Source organism: Protopterus annectens, chromosome 16.part0 (genome assembly GCF_019279795.1).
Source record: "Protopterus annectens isolate FY-2018-M chromosome 16.part0, PAN1.0, whole genome shotgun sequence".
In the NCBI taxonomy this organism is placed as follows: domain Eukaryota; kingdom Metazoa; phylum Chordata; order Ceratodontiformes; family Protopteridae; genus Protopterus; species Protopterus annectens.
The window spans coordinates 418,454,543-418,473,860 of record NC_056750.1 but is presented as its reverse complement, the minus strand read 5'-3'; the positions used below and the strand labels follow the sequence as shown (position 1 = coordinate 418,473,860).

The 19,318-nt window shown below is 40.6% G+C and overlaps 1 protein-coding gene across 8 annotated transcripts in view; it reads left to right on the top strand.

Annotated features, from left to right (window-relative positions):
• The window catches only part of SCAI (suppressor of cancer cell invasion), a 2,763,600-nt gene that overhangs the window by 2,503,966 nt on the left and 240,316 nt on the right, over positions 1–19,318 (top strand). For all 8 annotated transcript variants that reach the window (XM_044058030.1, XM_044058027.1, XM_044058025.1 and 5 more), the window contains one exon: positions 3,494–3,575. In XM_044058030.1, the coding sequence (XP_043913965.1) occupies positions 3,494–3,575 (82 nt within the window). The remainder of the gene's footprint in view (positions 1–3,493; positions 3,576–19,318) is intronic.

The window sequence follows — 19,318 nt, the reverse complement described above, 5'->3', positions numbered from 1 at the left end:
GTGAGTAAGAATTTGAGGCAAGATGGACCACATACATCAAGCGTTATGGTGAGTACATAATTTGTAGTTTTTGAGGCGTAATGAGTTGGCAGACTTCAAAAATTCCCTTCAGAGTACTCTTGTCAGAAATATACCGGGTGAGCAAATTATTATTATTTTTTTTTCAGCTGGGATATGAGATCTGAATTGCCTAGCCACAGTAATGCCAAAAAAGCAATTGCTAGAAAAGGGGAAATCAGAGTCTAAACCAACTGTATTTGAAGTATTGAATATTTTAGCAGAGATAAAAGAAATGGAAGTTGGGTCTTTAGAAATGGGTAATAGCAAATTACATAGAAAAAGAAAGGAAAATGTGGAAATGGTACATACAGAATAATGTTTTAGAGGAGGAGAAGTGAGATTTAAGGGAAGGCAGGAATTGAACAATTTATGTAATGTTGGATTGATGATAGTTATACAATAAAAATGAGATATATAATGTCTGTAACTTGGAATTAGTTAATATGGTTTGTTTTCTTTTATATAAATGTATGTTTGCCTATGTCTTAAGTGATAATTCAATAAAGGTATTAAACATGTAGGGGAAGAGGATGCATGAGGTGCTCAAACTAAAGGATAGGATTTTGCAAATGTTAAGAGGTTAACTTAGAAGGATAAAACGGTTTAGTAGTCCCATTTATGAAGGAGGAAATAGCAAGAACATGGGAGAAAATGATAAAACGGAAATCCCAATGGAGCGATAGCATTCAGCTAGAAGTATGTGAGCTTGAGATAACAATGGTTATTGGTAACAGAGTAAAGATATTTAATGAAGTGCTAGAAGAGTCCCCTCCTCCATAGTCCTGGACAGAGGCAGTAGTGATGATGACTCACAAAGAGGGGGAATGATACACACAAACCCACACCTTACAGACCAGTATCAACACTAAATCACAGCTATAACTGCTTTATGCAGCTATAGTTAAACAGATTAGGAAAACTCCTAAAAAGGACAAACCATTTTGTAGGAGTAAGAAAACAATATATAACCTTATTAAAATATTATTAATGATACAGGATGCACAGGATAATGAGAGGGAGCTGGCACTAATTTCATTAGATGCTGAGAAGGCATCTGCAGAGTAAACTGGAGGTATATGGTTTTGATAAGATTTTGATAAGCTCCTAGAGATAATTCTAGAGATAGACTGGAGAAGGATGGAAGAAAGGAATAGAAAAAAACTGAATTAGAGCAGAAAGGGACAACGGGAGTATGAAATAGATATTCAATAGCAAAGAAAGAATGGGGTGAGACTTTATATTGTTATGCATGAAAGTTCCATGTATTTGTCTGGAAATGCCTACACAGATATTTTATATACTAGCAAAGTTAGTAAAACCAAGGACACATGACATATGCTGAAGGTGCTGAGAAGACAGAGGAACATGGTCATATCTTCTAGGACGATACACATTTAGAACAGCTTATAGGGGGACTTGAGATAATTAAAGAAAAAAATTATAAGCATAGGCCAGTTCAAACAAAAATATTTCTATTAGTATGAAGATAAATGTACCATAGGAAGAACTTTGTTCCTTCTAATTTCTCTGGTACAGCAGAAAATCCTCAGGTTTTCTGTGTGTCCTCTGTTCTTTAACTCTACTATTTTGTGAAATAGCTTAGCCTCATTCTCAGATGGCCTTTTCTTCATTTCAACTTCTAATTTTTGCATTTGTAGCGGTTCTTCTAATAGATAGTTAAATCTTGTTCTTGTTTTCCAGACTTTTGTTATTTGACTTCATATATTTTGTCAGCATTTCACTTATTTTAAACAACTCAGTGCATTTAATTTATTTTTCCTCTAAATTACTGGAAGCCATCTCATGTGCCAAAGCTGAAACTTTAAATGCTTTTGGTGATCAGCCATTCAGCTTTTCTTCTCCTTTTCTGGTTGTTTTTCCTCATACTTTTTTTCCCAGATTCTTCTTTGCTGGCATCCAGGCAGTATGATTATTATCTAATAGCTAAATTTTATGCAGCTAGATCACTTTTTTCTGTTTTTCACAGTTATTAAGTTTTCACACTGGTCAGTGTGCCAGAATAGCTATATGTTGCCCAAGATAGAAGTCCCCCCCCCCCCGCCAATACAATGGCCATGCTACAAATGTGATATTAATATCTATTCCTTTAGGTCATAGTCATAAATGCAGCTGTATGCCAGCACAAAAAAGCTAGATGGTTTCCAGTAGAAGACAGGGCTGTTTTTTTTCTGCTTAGTAGCTTAATGATTTAACTTCTGAATAAAAACTACTGCCCTTTTAAAAGAAAACTACTGGCTAAAACCATCTTGTATGAATTAAAAAAATAGGGGGTTATTCAGCTTCAGTGGTTTGCATATGCCTCTTAAGGCTGAAAAAATGTTATAAAATAGCCCCTGCTACCTGGAATGCTTTACCACAAAAAATGCAAAAGTTAAATAATAATCTTACTTTTCATAAGATACTAAAATCTCAGGGAACAAATAGATAATTGCCACTTTTATAATGATTCTAAGTGAAAATAACTTGCACAAACACTTGTTTAGAGATACCTAAGCAGTTCACATCAGAATTACCCAAAACTTTTGCTCTTCAATATATAACATTTGTAAATAATATATATATGATATGATCCCATGTACAAATTATGTATGTATTGTTGATATATCAAATAGTCATCTGTTACCATGTCCTAGTAATGTAGTCTGTGCTTCTTATTGACTATGAATATCGCGATTAATTAACTATAATTCCAGTGCAAACGTTAGATCCGTATGTCTAACTGATGTATACTTTTTCTGTCATTAAGTGTTAATTTACCCATGCCATGCTTTGACTCTTACTGCTTTAATTATTTGCAACATTTGTATGATTGTATACCTACTTACTGTCCAATGTTTTCTTGATGGCACTGATCATGGCTGAAAATTTATGGACCAGTTTGCTTACCCAGGTAACAAAGGAAAGCAAATATATTTGATTATATGAGAGAAGAATAAGTGAATATCAAAACTTGTATTTTGTTTATTTTAATTTCTGAGAAATAATTGCCTGTGGTATTGTTGCATGCATATAATTCCTTTCTTTACATTTACTGCTAAGACCATTAATTGAGAAAGTTACCAAAGTGGAGTGTGAGAGATAGACTGGGGTTTCACTCGCATTCTGACTTCTCTCTTTACCCTTATCACATACTGCTTAACATCATAACTAGCAGGCCAGGTAAATGATTTAGTAAGTCAGTCATTATTACTTTGAAAGGATATAAAGTAGGTAGCATTGTAATGTAATTTGTGTTGGCCACTATTTTAACTGCTGAATTTTTCTGACTGGTGGATCCTAAGTACATTTAAGGAACTAAAGTGTCTCAAAACTATGTGAATTTACAGTGATTATTTTTCCTTAATAATTTACTTTGTATTTTTTCCTGAATGCAGTTGTTAATAGATTATATTTCATTTTTGTTCTTTGCTAGCCTTCATCCTGGTGATATGTATCCTTTTACTAGAAAACCCTTGTTTATTATTGTAGATTCTTCTAACAGTATGGCTTATAAGGTAGGATAAATGATTTTTATGTTTTTGTGCAGTCTGTCAATAAAACTGTTTGCTTTTTGGTATGTTATGCTGCCTGAAAGATACTGGTTAAGTGCTTACTGTGCCAAGTATAAATCACTGAATATTTTTTGATAGTTATGTGTTCTGGATAAAAGAGGTATCTTCAAGGAGGCTCACCGTAACAGTAAGTCATTACATTTAGGTCTTCTTACATGTTGGTGATGGTGTGGCTGTTTATTCCAAAGCTTTCATTATCCTTGAGAAAGCTTACACTGGTCTTCTGCTTGCAAAGGTAGTTATGCAAGTGGTGTGAGGGTTCCATAAATGCAGCATAGCATCCACCACCTTCTGTTCTTTTTGCTATTGAGAACTATTGGTTGCTTAGCTGTGTTTCTAATGACATTTCACCTGAAAAGTGCTATTTCACTATATCTATGTTTTTTTCAGCTCAAAGTCAAGAATTATCTCTTCCATCTATCTCTAACTGTTTAAAGTGTGTCTGTGCCTTCTAAGTCTAGAAATATTTTTGGATTATACCCTGTCCAAAATATTAACGTGTTCATTGCTTATCTAGTCCCAGAACACAATTTTGAGTCTTGTAATGTTTTTCAGAAGTTTTGGTAAGGCTACAAGACTTGGAAGGACAAAATCATTGTCTTTTTATCCTGTAGGAAAAAAAAATTTACAAAGCAGATTTGGTAACATAAAGTATAGTCTTTGATGTGGAGGAAAAAGAGAAAAACAAAACAAAATGGGAAACGAGAAATTCTGAGTGAGTGATTGGTGCTGAAAATTTGAAGTGAAAGTCATCTCCTACTTTCAGGTGATGGGGCTTCTATGTCAGCAACTTCTGTAGCAGAGTCTTCAGAGCTGGTCACAAAGACTCTGAATCATAAACTCCCCCAAGTGTTGTCCTAGGTTTAAAATTATGCTTAGTCCAATGTCAGTCAACAGAGAACTACTTAGAATTATATTTCAGGATCACAGGAGGAAATCCCAGAATTTGTCTTAGTGGACATCCCATTAAAATTACAAAACTCCCATACAAAGAAAAGTCATTACCAAGCCACCATCTATGCAGGTCCCTTCCACCTCTGTACTGCTTTTTTCCCATGATATTCAGTTACACTTAGCTCACCAGGGATTATTACAAGGTGGTATAGGAAGCTACTGAAGCTCATCCTAAGCATGGGTTGCTCCAGATCAGGACCAACGTTGTTCTGTAAGAAACGTACTTACTTTTGAAATGGACCAGTGTCAGTCCACTGCAGAACAAATTGTATGTGAACATATGCCACTACCTTACAGGATTAGGGGGAAGAAGTAAAACACTTGTCTGCTGCTATGTCATCCAGTGAATAATTATTTTATTTACCTTAGATTACTTTACCATCAGAACCAATCTCAAACTGTAAAGATACTTCTGACACTTCTCAGAGTCATCTACTCTCCCCCAAAAGCATTGTTACTTTTTCTAAAATTGTAAAGTACAACGGGGATATTTAGGGAGACAGTCAAGGGATTCCCCATCTCCAAATGTAACCTACTTAGAAATAATGATGCTAAACTAGACACAGTGGACCATGCCACCATTATTTAATATATTTAAAATTCTAATAAACTTCCAGCACCCTGACAGAAAGGTACCTACTTCAAAAAGAGCACATAGAATGTATAGGCTTTATGTAGACAGGACAGATTTGTAAGACAAGCATAAAATTGCCCCATCTGCAAATTTCCTTTTATTCACCTCACAGCAGAAGCTTACTTTCCTCTTGGCTACTCTACCTTGTGATAGGGAAGCCAGACGTTTAGATTAATATAGCAGAAATGTTTATACTTTTAGCATCTTCAGCAATTTGACCATTATGGCTTTGAACTGTTTGACATATATATAGTTTCCTGTCAAAGTTTGAACCTAAAACAGATGTGAAACCTGAAAAATGAGATGGCACTTCAGCTAAGCTTGGGAAGCACCTGCTGAAGTGAGCTTATTATATGGTAGATAGGTCAGTTGTGGCCTGTAAATCTCGGATAGTATAAAAAAAGACGTGCCCTGTTAAGGACGGAATTATATCCTGAGAATGTTAAAACTCAGCCACTGGATACTGCAGTTTCCATGGACAAATTTGTCTTTATTGTTTGTTTATTTATCTATTTATTTTTTACCCCGGTCCCTTTGCAGATCATCATGCCTGGACTTCCTGATTGCCCAATAACCTCATTCTTCCCCCCTTGAGTGAGAACCTTACAGCCCAATAAGTTTTCCCCAGAGCAAGAGCCAGACGAGCCAGGCAGATCAGGAGCAGAGGAGCAGGAGGCTTCATCTGTGTGTTAGGGAATGTTTTTCTGTATTAAGCTCTACCGTCCCCTTGTTTATGTCTTTAGAATCCAAGGGATTAGGCATGCAGTGGGAGTGCAAAATGTATATTCACACCTCCATGTGATATAAGCAGTGTCTATGTCTCCCTTGCAGACAGCACCCCTCCATATAATCCCAACTGTTCACTGTAGATTCAGTCATAGAGAGCCTGCCTGGGCACATGCTCCTCACCCCTCCCACCAAAGAGAGACAGGGAGGCTAAGCCTCATCATTTTGCTCCTGCTCCACGCCAGCTCCTGGATGTGCCGTACTAAGCAAATTTGGATCCTGTGGGTCATAATTATGGCTTTATTCCTGTATGCAAATGAGCATAGCAGCTATGGGTGCCTTATTTGGCATACCAGATGATTATACGAAGAATACTTGGAGTGAAAGGGAAAGACAAAAACTATTTTAAGCAGATATTTCACAACCCACCCCAACCTTTCCAGAAACATGTCAAGCAATAAAAAGCCACTCTTAAAAAAAAAAAAAAAAAAACTCTACTCAAGGCCATATTAAAAAGTCCTCATCCACTCCTGACTCAGTAAGCAAAACAAAGCAACAGCAGAAAAGAAATTGGCAACTGCTTCCTGGATTTGCATTTCCTCCCCGATACACATTGGTGACAGTCCGACTCACCATTTTGCAGTCTAGGAGGCTGTTATTTCTGACAAATGGGTTATGTAAATAGTTTTTCAAGGTTATTGTATTGTAGAATTTCAGCAAAGCTTCTCTTTAGTTTCAGTACCACAAACGCTCTCACAACAGATTCAACTAGCTTTGGTCCTGATGATACAACTGTTACTCAAGAAGACAATAACACTGGGTCCATGACAATCGAGGAGGATTCTGTTCCATGCTTTTCCTAAAACCAAAGAAATATGAATCTTTCTGCTACATTTGTTGACCCTGAAATTAAACATTGCGTTCAAAATATTGATCTAAATGTAGTTCTGTCTTCCAAAGAAATGAAATGTTTATGGCTGCTCTAGAGATATAGGATGTCTCTCTTCACATAGTCATATGAACGTCATACACAGAAAAACTCTTGAGTTTTCAGATTATTCATTTCCACTTTCAGTTTGTCTCACCCCAATCCTGAAAGAATCTACCAGATGTATAGCTTCAATTTTTGCTCTTCTGAGGATCTAGTAGGCAATATTTTTTCCATACCTGAATTTTTGCTTTTAGTAGTTGAATCCAAACAACTGTTTCTTATTGTATCAGTGGGTTAACAGTTATTTCAGTCTCTGATCATCACAGTAAAACTAAAAGAAATCATCTTTGACTTCAGTCCACGCAGTAATCATCTGGGTAGCTTTCATGGACTTTGTTCCATTGAGGGTGTTTAAAAAAACAAAACGCAGTCCAGTAATGTATGCAGTACCATTTCCAAACTGTTAAGATAGAATAGTATCTGAGAACTCTGGGATACATATCTTCTTGTATTCTGATGGTACCTATTGCGATGCTTCACATATGGAGACCACACTAGTCCTTAAAAATAGTTGAAACAAAGCCACATTCCTTTCAATGATGGCGTGTGTTCTTAAATCAGTGAAAGCAGAACTTCTGTAGTAATAAAATCCTCACAATATGACAGTCCTCCCTAGTCTTAAGTATTAATGTGTCTCTCACAACTTCATGGTTGGCTTAACTCATTGGTAGGCTAATGGGATTATTTTATTAGCTTTCTTCCTTTAAGGCACTATAAACAAATAGCAAGGATCAACCAAACATCTGCTAAGAATTAAAACTTTTCATTGTATGGTTATGGTCATCCATTTATCTGTGTTTTGGTGGTTAGGTGAGACTGTTCCACTTGAAAGCCACAAAATTTAACACTCCCATTGTTCTACCAGATGTCCTAGGAATCATGATTTATTTCTATTAATATATCATAGTCTAGATAATTTCTGTTCTCACTCAGTTATAGTAGGATAGCTAGTCTCTCCTGAACAGTAACGCTAAGTATAAAATGGTAAATCTAACTGTAATATCTGATAAAGTAGATATAAGTGTGCTGAAGTGTTCTTACAATGCAGTAGGTGCAGCTACCAGGGCTTCAATATCCGGGGGAGAGCTAAGAACATATGCCTGATTTATGACTGAAACTTTCCTAGAAGATGATAAAGATCAGCTTCTGGATATCCTTTTAACTACAGATTCAGTATTTGTCAAGTCATTAACAAACCTAGAGAAAAAAGGTAAAACTCCTACAACTGTTAAGCAGCTGCTCGATGAATATGATCCTTTGTACTGTAGGTAATTCCCACCCAGTAAAAAAATATTTTCCAGAAAACTGCATTTTTGAAGAAACAGTATAAGCAAAAATAAGCTTCATCCTATTCTGTTTGCTTTCATAGGAAGCCCCACCAGCAAAAACATCAGATGAAAAACCTGCTGATTTGATGTTGTCCTTTTCATTCTTCCTCACTACTGGGTCATCGGATCCGATTCAGCCCCATTCACCAGACATAGGATCCGAGTCTCAAGCTCCTTCCATTCCCATAATGCTTCACATCTCCCTAACTCCTCAGATCCTGTTAGCTACCATCCAGCACAGATGTAGTCTATGAGTCTCGAGCTTGTATTAGGTCTTGTGAGTTACAAACTTAAATTTTTTGCTTTCCTTTAGCTTCTTCTAACTCATTCTTTGTACTGTTATACTTCTCTTGTGCTAAGGTTGTTTTCTGGTCTTTCCTTTACCTCCCTTCCTGCATTTTAATGAGGCCATTAGGTTCCTATCCACCACTTGTTTCCTTCTGTCTCTCTTTTCTTGGTTTAAAAAAAAAAAAAAAAACGGACTTTCCCCCTTTTCTTACACACAGATTTTTCTAACCTAGGCCTACTTTGGGTGTTAGTTCTTTTGTTGGCTAATTATGGCTGAGAAGCCAACAGGTTTTAAGAGATGCACCTTTTGTAGGCACAAAATCCCAAACTCCAATGCCTGCAAGAGTTGTGTGTGTACTGTCTTTGGTCGGGGCACTTAGATGCTGAGTGCAACATATGCGCAGCAGTTAATCCTAGAGCCCTTTCTGATTGGAGGAATAAATTAATCCTGAGAGGTTTGTTACCTTCTTCTGGGGCTCAACCTCCCCCCCCTCCATACCTTTGACCTCTAAGGAGCTTAACAAGTGAGCCCTTTCATCCTCCTCAGGGGCTTCGCCTTCTCAGCCTGAGAAAAGATGCAAAGATGCTCTGACTTCCTTGGATCTGATGCAGACCAAAACTTCCTGGGATCCCAGAGTTTCTGTGGAGCTGACAGTTTCCATCACGGCAGGTAAATCTGCCCCTCGGATTCAATCTTCCTCAGATCCTAACACGTCAGATCCAAGAGTAACCTTGGACCCGACAGACATTATACTGATTCAGGGTTCTTCCAAGGTCGAGCCTCCCTCAGATTCTAAGCCTTCAAATCTGAGGTCTGGTTGAAAACAAGCTAACTTCTCCAGCTTTGACTTCCCAGATTATACCTTCATCAACCAGATTGAGGTATTCGTCAGTATCCTCTAGGTCTTCTCAAAGGTTTTTCAATCATTCATGGACAACATGAGAAGTTTTCTCAAAGCTCAGATACAGATGGGGAGTTTGCCATCTCCATCCCATTCTGGATCTGTGAGAGCTCCAATGCCAGTGATTCAGGCTTGTCTTCTGATTCACCCTATGGTCTCAGAACCCCCAGACACAGTTTTCCTGAGAGAGTTGTCATCGGGTGCTAGATTATGCCTTTCTTTGACTCTGTCTGTTCCCCGGACTGACTCTGTTCCAATTCCCTCAGGTCAGAATGAGTCCAAGATCCAAGATATTGGTGCCGATTGTGGGAGGATGGCTTGAGGCACAACTTAGTCAAACCCGTCCATTCCCCTAGGGGCCTTAACCTTCGACAGCACAGGTCCGGCTCTGTCCGGAGGCTTCAGTTCTGGGTTGGAGTTCACTCTTTCCTCCTCTGGTGGTTTTGGTTTTGAGGAAAGAGAGGAGAGTTTTCTCTAGCCCATCAGCCTTTCGGAAAGCAGAGAGGGCTTTCTGTAGACCAAAATATGTGACTCATCATCCTCTGGGTCCTTCCCAATTGTTATCTCATCTGAGCTTTGATTACATCCATCCTACCATTGGTCATCCCTTCCAGGTAAGCTTCCAGACCTCTTTCCCACAGGGGGTCCCCACTTCTTCCAACTCTTCTGCTGACCATCTCACAGAGGAGGTTCATTGGAAGAAAACGTGTAAGTGGAGACATGTGGACTCATCCTTGGAGTCCTTAACAGAAGACACTGATTTCAATGAGGGAGAAGGATCCCCCCGATCTCCAACAGACAAGGTCTCCTTAGGAGACACACTTGAACTCCTGAGGAAAAAGGTGGTTGGCCTTCCCAAAATCCTTCTTTCGAGTAGTTGGCATTTCTGGAGGCTTTCGGGGCAGGCCCTTGTACATCTTGGGTGATTCTCCAGTGGACAACCTTATTGATCTAGTTTTCTGCCGGGTGTGGAAGGAACCAGACACAGTTGAGCCGATCATCAAGCATCTTGATACATTTTTGAGACCCCCTTCTGACCGCTTACACTGGTACAAGGGTGTTCCAGTTGATGCTATTGTGTTGGCAACCACATAACATGAGCTCGCCCAGAGAGTTCCTCTGTTCATCCCCTGAACAAAGAGTTCCAGGCATTGGACAGATATGGAAAGTGCATGTATGCCTCAACTAGTTTCACATTGAGAGCCTTGAACTGTGTGGCACATTTTACACATCTACAGAGAGATCTGGTCAAGGAGCTAACCATCTCTCTGAAAGAGACCTTGTCAGAAGAAAATCTTAAACAGGTTTCTCCCCAGTTGGTGACTCTTTCTTCCCTGGCAAATTTCTCGATATGGCTGATCTGGCACTCTTTGGAAGGCACCTCACGAGCAACTGGTACAGGCTTAGCCATTAGGAGGCATGCCTGGATGCGGCTTTGTGATTTTGCAGAACCCTTCAAGGCGTCGTTCATCAACACCCTTTGATGGCTCCTCCTTGTTTGGACCATCGGTGAAAGAAATGGTTACCTGCAGTGAGAAAAATAGGAAGACCTTATCTGCCATAGGGAACAAGATTTCTACTCCCAAAGGACCTTTTCAAGGAATTGGGGGGGGGGTAAGAAACTTTGGTTCAAAAAATCCCAAGGTCCTTTCCAGGACTCGCATGGGGGGATACCTGTTCCAGGGGCAGCGCTCACTTCTTTGATGGACAGAGTAAGTTCAGTGTTTTTTAAACCCTTTATTAAATTTATATATATTTATTAATGATATGGGTCCACATACATTAATAGAAAAAAAAAATAAACCATTGTAAACATGGTTCATTTTCATGCATTATACATATTTGTTTCAACAACTATTTACTCTTCTTCTTCTTTCGGCTTTTCCCAGTTAGGGGGCGCCACAGTAGATCCCCTGTCCGCTCATGATTGGCAGTAGAGTTTTTACGATGTCGAGTTGCCAGCCCGGCACCTAACCTTCCAGGGAAGGCACGCACACGTACGCACTCATGCCTAGGGCCGATTTAGAGTGTCCAGTCCACCTACGGCATGCCTTTGGGATGTGGGAGGAAACCGGAGCACCTGGAGGAAACCCACACGACCACGGGGAGGACATGCAGACTCCACACAGAAGGCACCCCAGCCAAGGATCGAACCGGAGAACCTCTTGCTGTGAGGCGACAATGCTAACCGCTGCACCACCATGGCCACCCCTTCAACAACTATTTACTCTAGCATTGCATAACTGTCCAAGTCCTACTTTCCCCTGAATTTTACTACTGTGCAGCCTGAACATTGTTGTGATTGTATTGTTCTTACAAATTCCATTACTTTATATGAAATTTGCTCCTTCCTTTTTCTAAAGATCCCACCTCCCAATTTCCCAATTTTTTCAAGTCCTTTACAACATTTTCTAGTAATAGCACTCCCCTGTCCTTTTCCTTTGTCTGTACTTTATCAATGCAAGGTAAGTGAGGCAGTTTGTAACCTGCAGTCTGGACGACCTCTTGGCCTCACTCCACTCTATTACCATTCCCTCTACTAGTTATTTGCTACCGATACCCTAGGTTCCTTTGCTAATCTTCTTCAGAAAATTCCATGCATCTCTTACTTATTTTCTATATCCCTGCTTTCAGTCATCCGTATTGGCAAAATTTCCTTTTTCCATTTCCTCATTGGCTTAGTTCATAGAGTAATTTCTGCTACTTTATGAATAATACTTTGTATGGTGGTTGTTCTGATCTGCATCCAGTTTCCTACTCTCTCCTTATTTTTTGAACCCCCCCCCCCCAGTTTCATCATCATTATCCCTTTCCACTTTGATTTACAACCTTATGTGATATTATGCGTATGGGCCTTAGCTGCATAGATCTGAAGTATCTCTTCAAATCAGGTAATTCTAAACCACCTTATTCTATGGGATGAATCAAATTATCCCACTTAACTCTTACCCTCTTTCCCTCTGAAATAAAATTTTCAACTCTTTATTAATTATTGTTTACAGCTTCTCTACTGTTTGATAAAAATATGCCTGAACTGTGTATAAAACTAAAGGGACTAAAAACATTTTCACTGCTTGTATCTTACTATTTATATACCTAGTCAGAAGCTTTCAGCTTCTCAAATTTCAAATAATTTTTTTGTTTAGTCTCTTCCTACACATCTTTAACTACCATAACATAATCCTTTTTAATCCGTTCGCTAAATACTTCATCTTATCATGTCCCCATAAATACAGGTTATGCCGAACCAATTCATGTTTGGGTATAGAATTTACCACTATAGCCTTTGTTTTATCTTCATTAAGTTTATTTCTCAAAAAGACTTGAAACTGTCTCAAAATGTTCCTGAACACCAAAATGTTTTTTCAGGAATTTTCAAGTACAAAATAATTAGCATCTGCAAATGAAGCTAATGTCTCCTGATTATCATGTCATTTATATCCCTGAACGTGTGATTCTGTTTGCAAATGGCTCTATACAAACTTGCCTTGTTCCTCTGTTCAAATAGAGGTTGCTGGAGTGAACCCTGCCAGCATAATTTTTGCCTTGGACCCTTAAAATATCCTCCAAATTAATCCTATTATTCTACCAGAAAATGCAAATCATACCATTGCTGTACTCTTAAAATCTCAGCTGACTCTATCAAATGCGGTATGTGCAGCAAGATCCACCAACAATAGCAGTGTTTTATTTCATTCTGCTTCCCCGTGGATCATCATTGTTCAATTAATTTTGTCAGAATTTACCTTCCTCCTTGCACAAAACCACATTGTTCCATATTCTGTCAGTTGCAACATCTTTGCGATTCTCTTATCTAGTATAGACATACTTTAATTTTGGTTTAAAATTGAAATAAGTCTATATGAAGAATGATCTGAAGGGTTTTCCCTTCTTTGGGTAGTACAGCCACCGCAACTTTCCTACATGATGCTTGTACTCCCCCCCCCCCCAATCCCTTTTTAAAATGCTGTTAAACGAAGCCTTCCTGATTTTAGCACTTTCTTCACTCCCAACTTCCACAGTAAGTGTGGAGATTTCCCTGTTGATTGATTAAACATCACCAATTTTACCTTATCTTGTCATATCTTAGCTGTTAATTGTTGAACTTCATCTTCCTCTTACCTTAGTATAATTAAGTCTTCCATAAATACTTCCATCTGTGCCTTTTCTTGTTTTCCACATTCCTATGCTTTATATAAATTTTCATAAATTTTCCAAAATGTGTCTAATTTCTCTGTAGAATCTCTGGTTATTTTTCTTGCCATAGGCTTCCCAAGTTTGGTGACAATAACCATTTCTACTTTCTTTTGCTTAAGTCATTGTGCTAAAAATTCTTGTGCTCTGGAGTTGTTAGCAAAAAATAGTTGTTTAACAGCAACGTCTTTGAACTCATGCATATTGTACAAATGCTTCCTTGTTTTACATTTAGCACTCTCCATTTTTCCCTTTCTTCTTATATGAGATTCCCCATATTCTGTAATATTTTAACATTTGTCAACCCTTCTAAATAATTCCTGTTATTTCTGTCCCCTATCTCTGTATCTCTTATTTCTGAATTCTGTTTTCATTTTGTTCCACTCACTAGCTATCCCTTCAGAAGAAATTTATGTCTTCCCTGATATCTCTCTAATTTGCAATACCCGATGTTCATCGTGCATACAGCTGCAGTCATAACAGATGGGTTTTCCTGCCGTCAGGCGGGATCCTCGGTTGGCCAAATTCCAAAGTCTAGGTCTGGCGTTGGTTGTCGTCGCTTCTTCCCTGACGTCAGTGCGACAGGGGTATAAAAGAACCAGCCGAAGCCATTTTTTTCAGTCTTTCTTGCCACGCAGTGCCCGAAGCAGAAGCAGTTCGCAAGTGCCAGTCGGCCAGCTCCTGAGATTACGAATATTTTGCAACCGAAGTCTTCTTGAAAGCTAAGTACCCCGTTGGGGAAACTTTTCTTGCCTCAGACCGATGTCAGACAAAGTTAATAATTGCATTTCATGTGGGAAGCAAATACCGCATAAGGATTTTCATTCCCTCTGCATTCCTTGCTTAGGCCCAGACCACGACGTCTCGACCTGTCATTTTTGTGCTACATTCAACAGAAGGTCGAAGCGGGAGTTCGCCCAACACTATTTTGGCAAAAAATTTAATTACATTATGTCGTCGGATACTCCGACTCCAGTTTTGAGTAAAAGACGCAAAGATAAGGACCGACATACGAGGTCCGTGGCTTCTACTGACACCACGCCAAAGCCGACTACAGGTGGTCCGGTTCTCAGTGAGGCGCCTACGCATCCCCTGACTACTGACGACACTTCATTGGCGGTGTCTACTGTACCCGAGGTCGCAGGCTCTTCGGCCCACACCCCAACTACCGATACCGAAGCCACCCTTGGCGGTGAAACTCAGAGTTTAGACAGGTCTGCCACCTCTCAAGGTGTCTTCAGGCCTTCCTCTTCTTTTTCCATCAAGGCTTTCACTAAGTCTAAAGCAGCCATGCATACTAAAAGACAAGCTCCACAGGGCCCTTCTCAAGGCCCCATGCCTAAAAAGCAGATGCTCAAAATGGCTGAGGATTTGATTACTCTTATCAGGGGTTCTCAACCCCCGCCGGACAAAAGGCCCAGAGTGGAGGAAGAATCCCCCTCCTTGGACCAGGCCTCCATTATTTCAGAACCTTCTGATGACCAGGAACATTCATACTCCCCTTTTGAAGATTCTGATGCAGAGGAGTCCATTCCCTCTGTCTCCCCCCCCCCTGAGGATTACTCTTTTGGGGAAACCTTGCATGCCTTGAGGGAACACTTCCACTGGGAAGGCCAAGAGTACTCAGACTCCAAGAAAAGGCTTAGGGATTTTCTCTTGCTCCCTCAGCACAGGCCTCTGGCTATACCTCCTGTCTTAGACATTCTAGGTGATGTGTTTTCGGAGGCCTGCCTTAACCCAGACTCTTTACCTCCAGCCCCAGTCAAGCCTGACGGGTATTACCGGGTTCCTGACTCACACCAATTCCTATACAAAAGCCATGCGGCTGACCCAGAAACTATCTCACAGGGCCCCAAGGGAATTAAGGCCTCCACTGCTAAAAATCCATTACCTTCAGAGAGAGATTCCAGAGCTTTAGAAAGTTGGGGGAAAAAGGTATACACCTCGGCCACCTTAACCATGAGGGCATTAAACTGCCAGTTCCATATGTTAAAGTACCAACAGTTTCTGTTATCACAGTTGAGAAGCATAATGTCACAACCTGAACAACCAGACTTGAAGGAGTTGCAGGATTTGATGCATAGTGCAGAACAAGTGGGTAAACATACCTTGCAATGTGGTTTTGATGCTTTAGAGGCCTCATGTAGAGCTGCTGTTACAGGATCAGTCATACGTAGACATGCCTGGCTCAAAGAGCAAACCTTACCAGATCATGTCAAAGCTAAATTACTAGATGCCCCCCTGAAAAAAGATATATTATTTGGTGTTAAAGCTGAGGAGGTATTAAAGAAAATGGAGGAAAAGGCTAAATCAATGCAAACAGTGAAAGATTTCCTACAGGTACAACCTCCACGTTTCAGTAGAAATTGGCCTTCCAAAAATTGGTCCTTTCCAGCCACGGACAGACCCCAAAGAGGTAGATATAGGCGCCCGAGGGGCAGAGGGCAATCTCAAGGATCGTTTAGAGGCAGACAGTGGCAAGCACCTACACAAAGAGGTGGTGAGGATAGTTCACAGCCATTCAGAAAGCAGACCCAATGACTTTCCCCTTTGCATGCCAAGCAAGGCTCAAATGGCAGCACCTTTAGGTGGAAAACTGGCATTATTTTCGAAAAATTGGCATATTGTCACAAAAGACAAATGGATCCTGGACATTATAGACAGAGGCTACAGATTCCATTTTCACACCCTTCCAAAAATGAGAGGCATGCCAAACCTGCCACACAATCAAAGGGCAGAGGCACAAAAACAAATTTCAGATCTCATGGACATGAAAGCTATTCAAGAGGTCAAGAGGTACCTACACAAGAACAAGGTCAAGGTTTTTACTCCAGACTATTCCTGGTACCAAGGAAGGGAAAAGATTGGAGAACTATTTTGGACCTATCCATCCTAAACACATTTTTACTCGTGCCAAAATTCAAGATGCTCACTTTACAGCAGCTTCTTCCCATGCTGGGCAAGGAGTCTTGGCTGGTAACATTGGACCTCAAGGAGGCATACCTGCATGTCCGAATAAGACAAGATTGCAGAAGATACCTCAGATTTCTTGCAGGTTCAACCCATTATCAATTCTCTGCATTGCCCTTTGGCTTATCTACTGTGCCCAGAGTATTCATGAAATGCCTGGCATCAGTAATCGCCTACTGCAGACTTCAAGGGATACAAATATACCCATATTTGGACGACTGCCTGATCCAAACGGACAGCAAGCACATACTTCTGAAACATCTGACTTTTGTAATAATGTTGTTGAATTCTCTGGGATACACAGTCAACAAAAAGAAATCAAGGCTAATACCCTCTCAAACAATAATTTTCCTGGGTGCCAACTTGGACACAAACACCCAGATGGCCTACCTCACGCCAGAGAAACAGGGGCAACTAACTCAATACTTCAGAAAGCTAGCAAATTTCACCAGGCTGACTGCAAGGAAAATCCTGCAGGCTCTGGGATTCATGGCATCTTGCATCCTACTAATCCCATGTGCAAAGCTGCATATGAGGAAACTTCAATGGTACCTGAAAAACCTATGGTCTCAACACAGCCACAGTTTGGAAACAATAATGCCACTGATTCCATGTCTTCAAAAGGAATTTCTGTGGTGGGCTCAAGCATGCCAAAGAAACACAGGTCTCCCATTCTGCAAGCCTCAAGCAAATCAAGTCATCACAACAGACGCCTCGGACTACGCCTGGGGGGCGCACATGACAGATCGGTGCATTCAGGGCAAATGGACCCAAAAAGAAAAGCACCTACACATCAATCAAAAGGAAATGCTAGCAGTAATAAATGCTATTATAACTTTCAAAAACCTTCTGCAAACAGGTCAGCTATTGATAAGGACAGACAACACCACAGTAATGTGGTACATAAACAAACAGGGAGGAACCCATTCATACCCCCTGTGCAGGCTGGCCATGTCTCTTTGGAACATGGCTCTGGAATTACAAATCGAACTTCAAGCACAGTACTTGCCAGGCAAGGAAAACACGCTGGCAGACAACCTAAGCAGAAATATGACAGATCCACACGAATAGAAGTTGCATCCTCAAGTTTTTACAGAGATAATTCAAGCATGGGGAAGGCCAGACATAGATCTCTTTGCCTCCCACAAAAATCACCAATTGGCAAAATTCTGCTCAAGGACCTTTCATCCACAGGCCTGGAGAGTGGACGCACTCTCTTTCAGTTGGACAGCAATGACAGTTTATGCCTTTCCACCTCTTCCTCTGCTGCCCAGAGTTCTATTAAAAACCAGAGCAGACAGACCAAAGATGATTCTCATTGCTCCAGACTGGCCAAGACAACACTGGTACCCACTCCTGAGGAGCCTGACGCATTCCCCACCATGGATCCTACCTCTAATGCCTCTTCTTCTGACTCAGCACAACTTCAAACTCTTCACAGTCAGCTGAAAACACTCAATCTGGCCGCATGGAATATTCCTTAACTCCACAACAGACCCTACTCTCCAAGGAGGTGCAGGATGTCATTTTGGAGGCCAGAAGGCCTTCTACTAGAAAAGCTTACTCCGCAAAATGGAAACGGTTTTGTGCCTGGAATGAGAAAAAGGGTCAGAATCCTGGAATACTGAATTTACCTCAAATATTACAGTATCTAGCTGAGATGCTAAGCAGTGGACTTTCATTCTCCAACATCAAAATCCATGCCTCAGCCATTTCTGCAGAATACAACACTGATCCTCCTTTATTCTCTCACCCCCTCTTAAGACAGTTCCTCAGAGGGGCTAAGAATATAAAACCTCCAAGGAAACAACCAGTTCCTGCTTGGGACCTCAATTTCATTCTAGAAAAACTGACCTTGCCTCCTTTTGAGCCAGCTGCCTCAACAGAACTGCAGTATTTGTCCTGGAAAACAGCCTTCCTTCTGGCTATCACCTCAGCTCGCAGGGTATCGGAACTACAAGCCCTCATGGCTGTGCAGCCTTTCATCATTTTCCATCAGGACAGAGTTTCCTTATGAACCAGTCCATCCTTTATGCCAAAGGTGGTATCCAGGGTAGCTTTGAATCAGGCTATCCACTTACCTACCTTTTACCCTAATCCTCAAAACAAAGGGGAGAGACTACTACATTCCTTGGACATCCACAGACAGCTGTGTTATTATTTGGACAGAACAAACCCTTTCAGAAAATCAGAGCAACTCTTTGTGTCCTATGCTACAGGAGCTTAAGGGAAGCCAATTTCCAAATAGACAATCTCAAAATGGATAGCCCACTGCATACGCTTTTGTTACTCTTTTCATGGTAAAACTGTACCTGCAGGCATCAGATCTCACTCCACAAGGGCCACAGCTAACTCTGCAGCTTTCCTCAGGGGGGGTTCCTACCAAAGATATTTTGGAAGCAGCCACTTGGAGTTGTGTGCATACCTTCTCCAAGCACTATCACCTACCATTATACTCCAAATCTAGAGCAGGCTTTGCCACTTCAGTCTTGCAGGGCATCCTGGCTCCTCCTAGTTCCACCTAGTGCCTACCACCCCTTTTTTAGCTTTGGGATTCTACCCATCTGTTATGACTGCAGCTGTATGCACGATGAACATAGTACAGTTTTGTACCTACCATAAATGTAGATGTTCGAGTGCTAATACAGCTGCAGTCCAGGTTTCCCTCCCTCCTTCCCCTCTTGGGACAGGCCTAATGG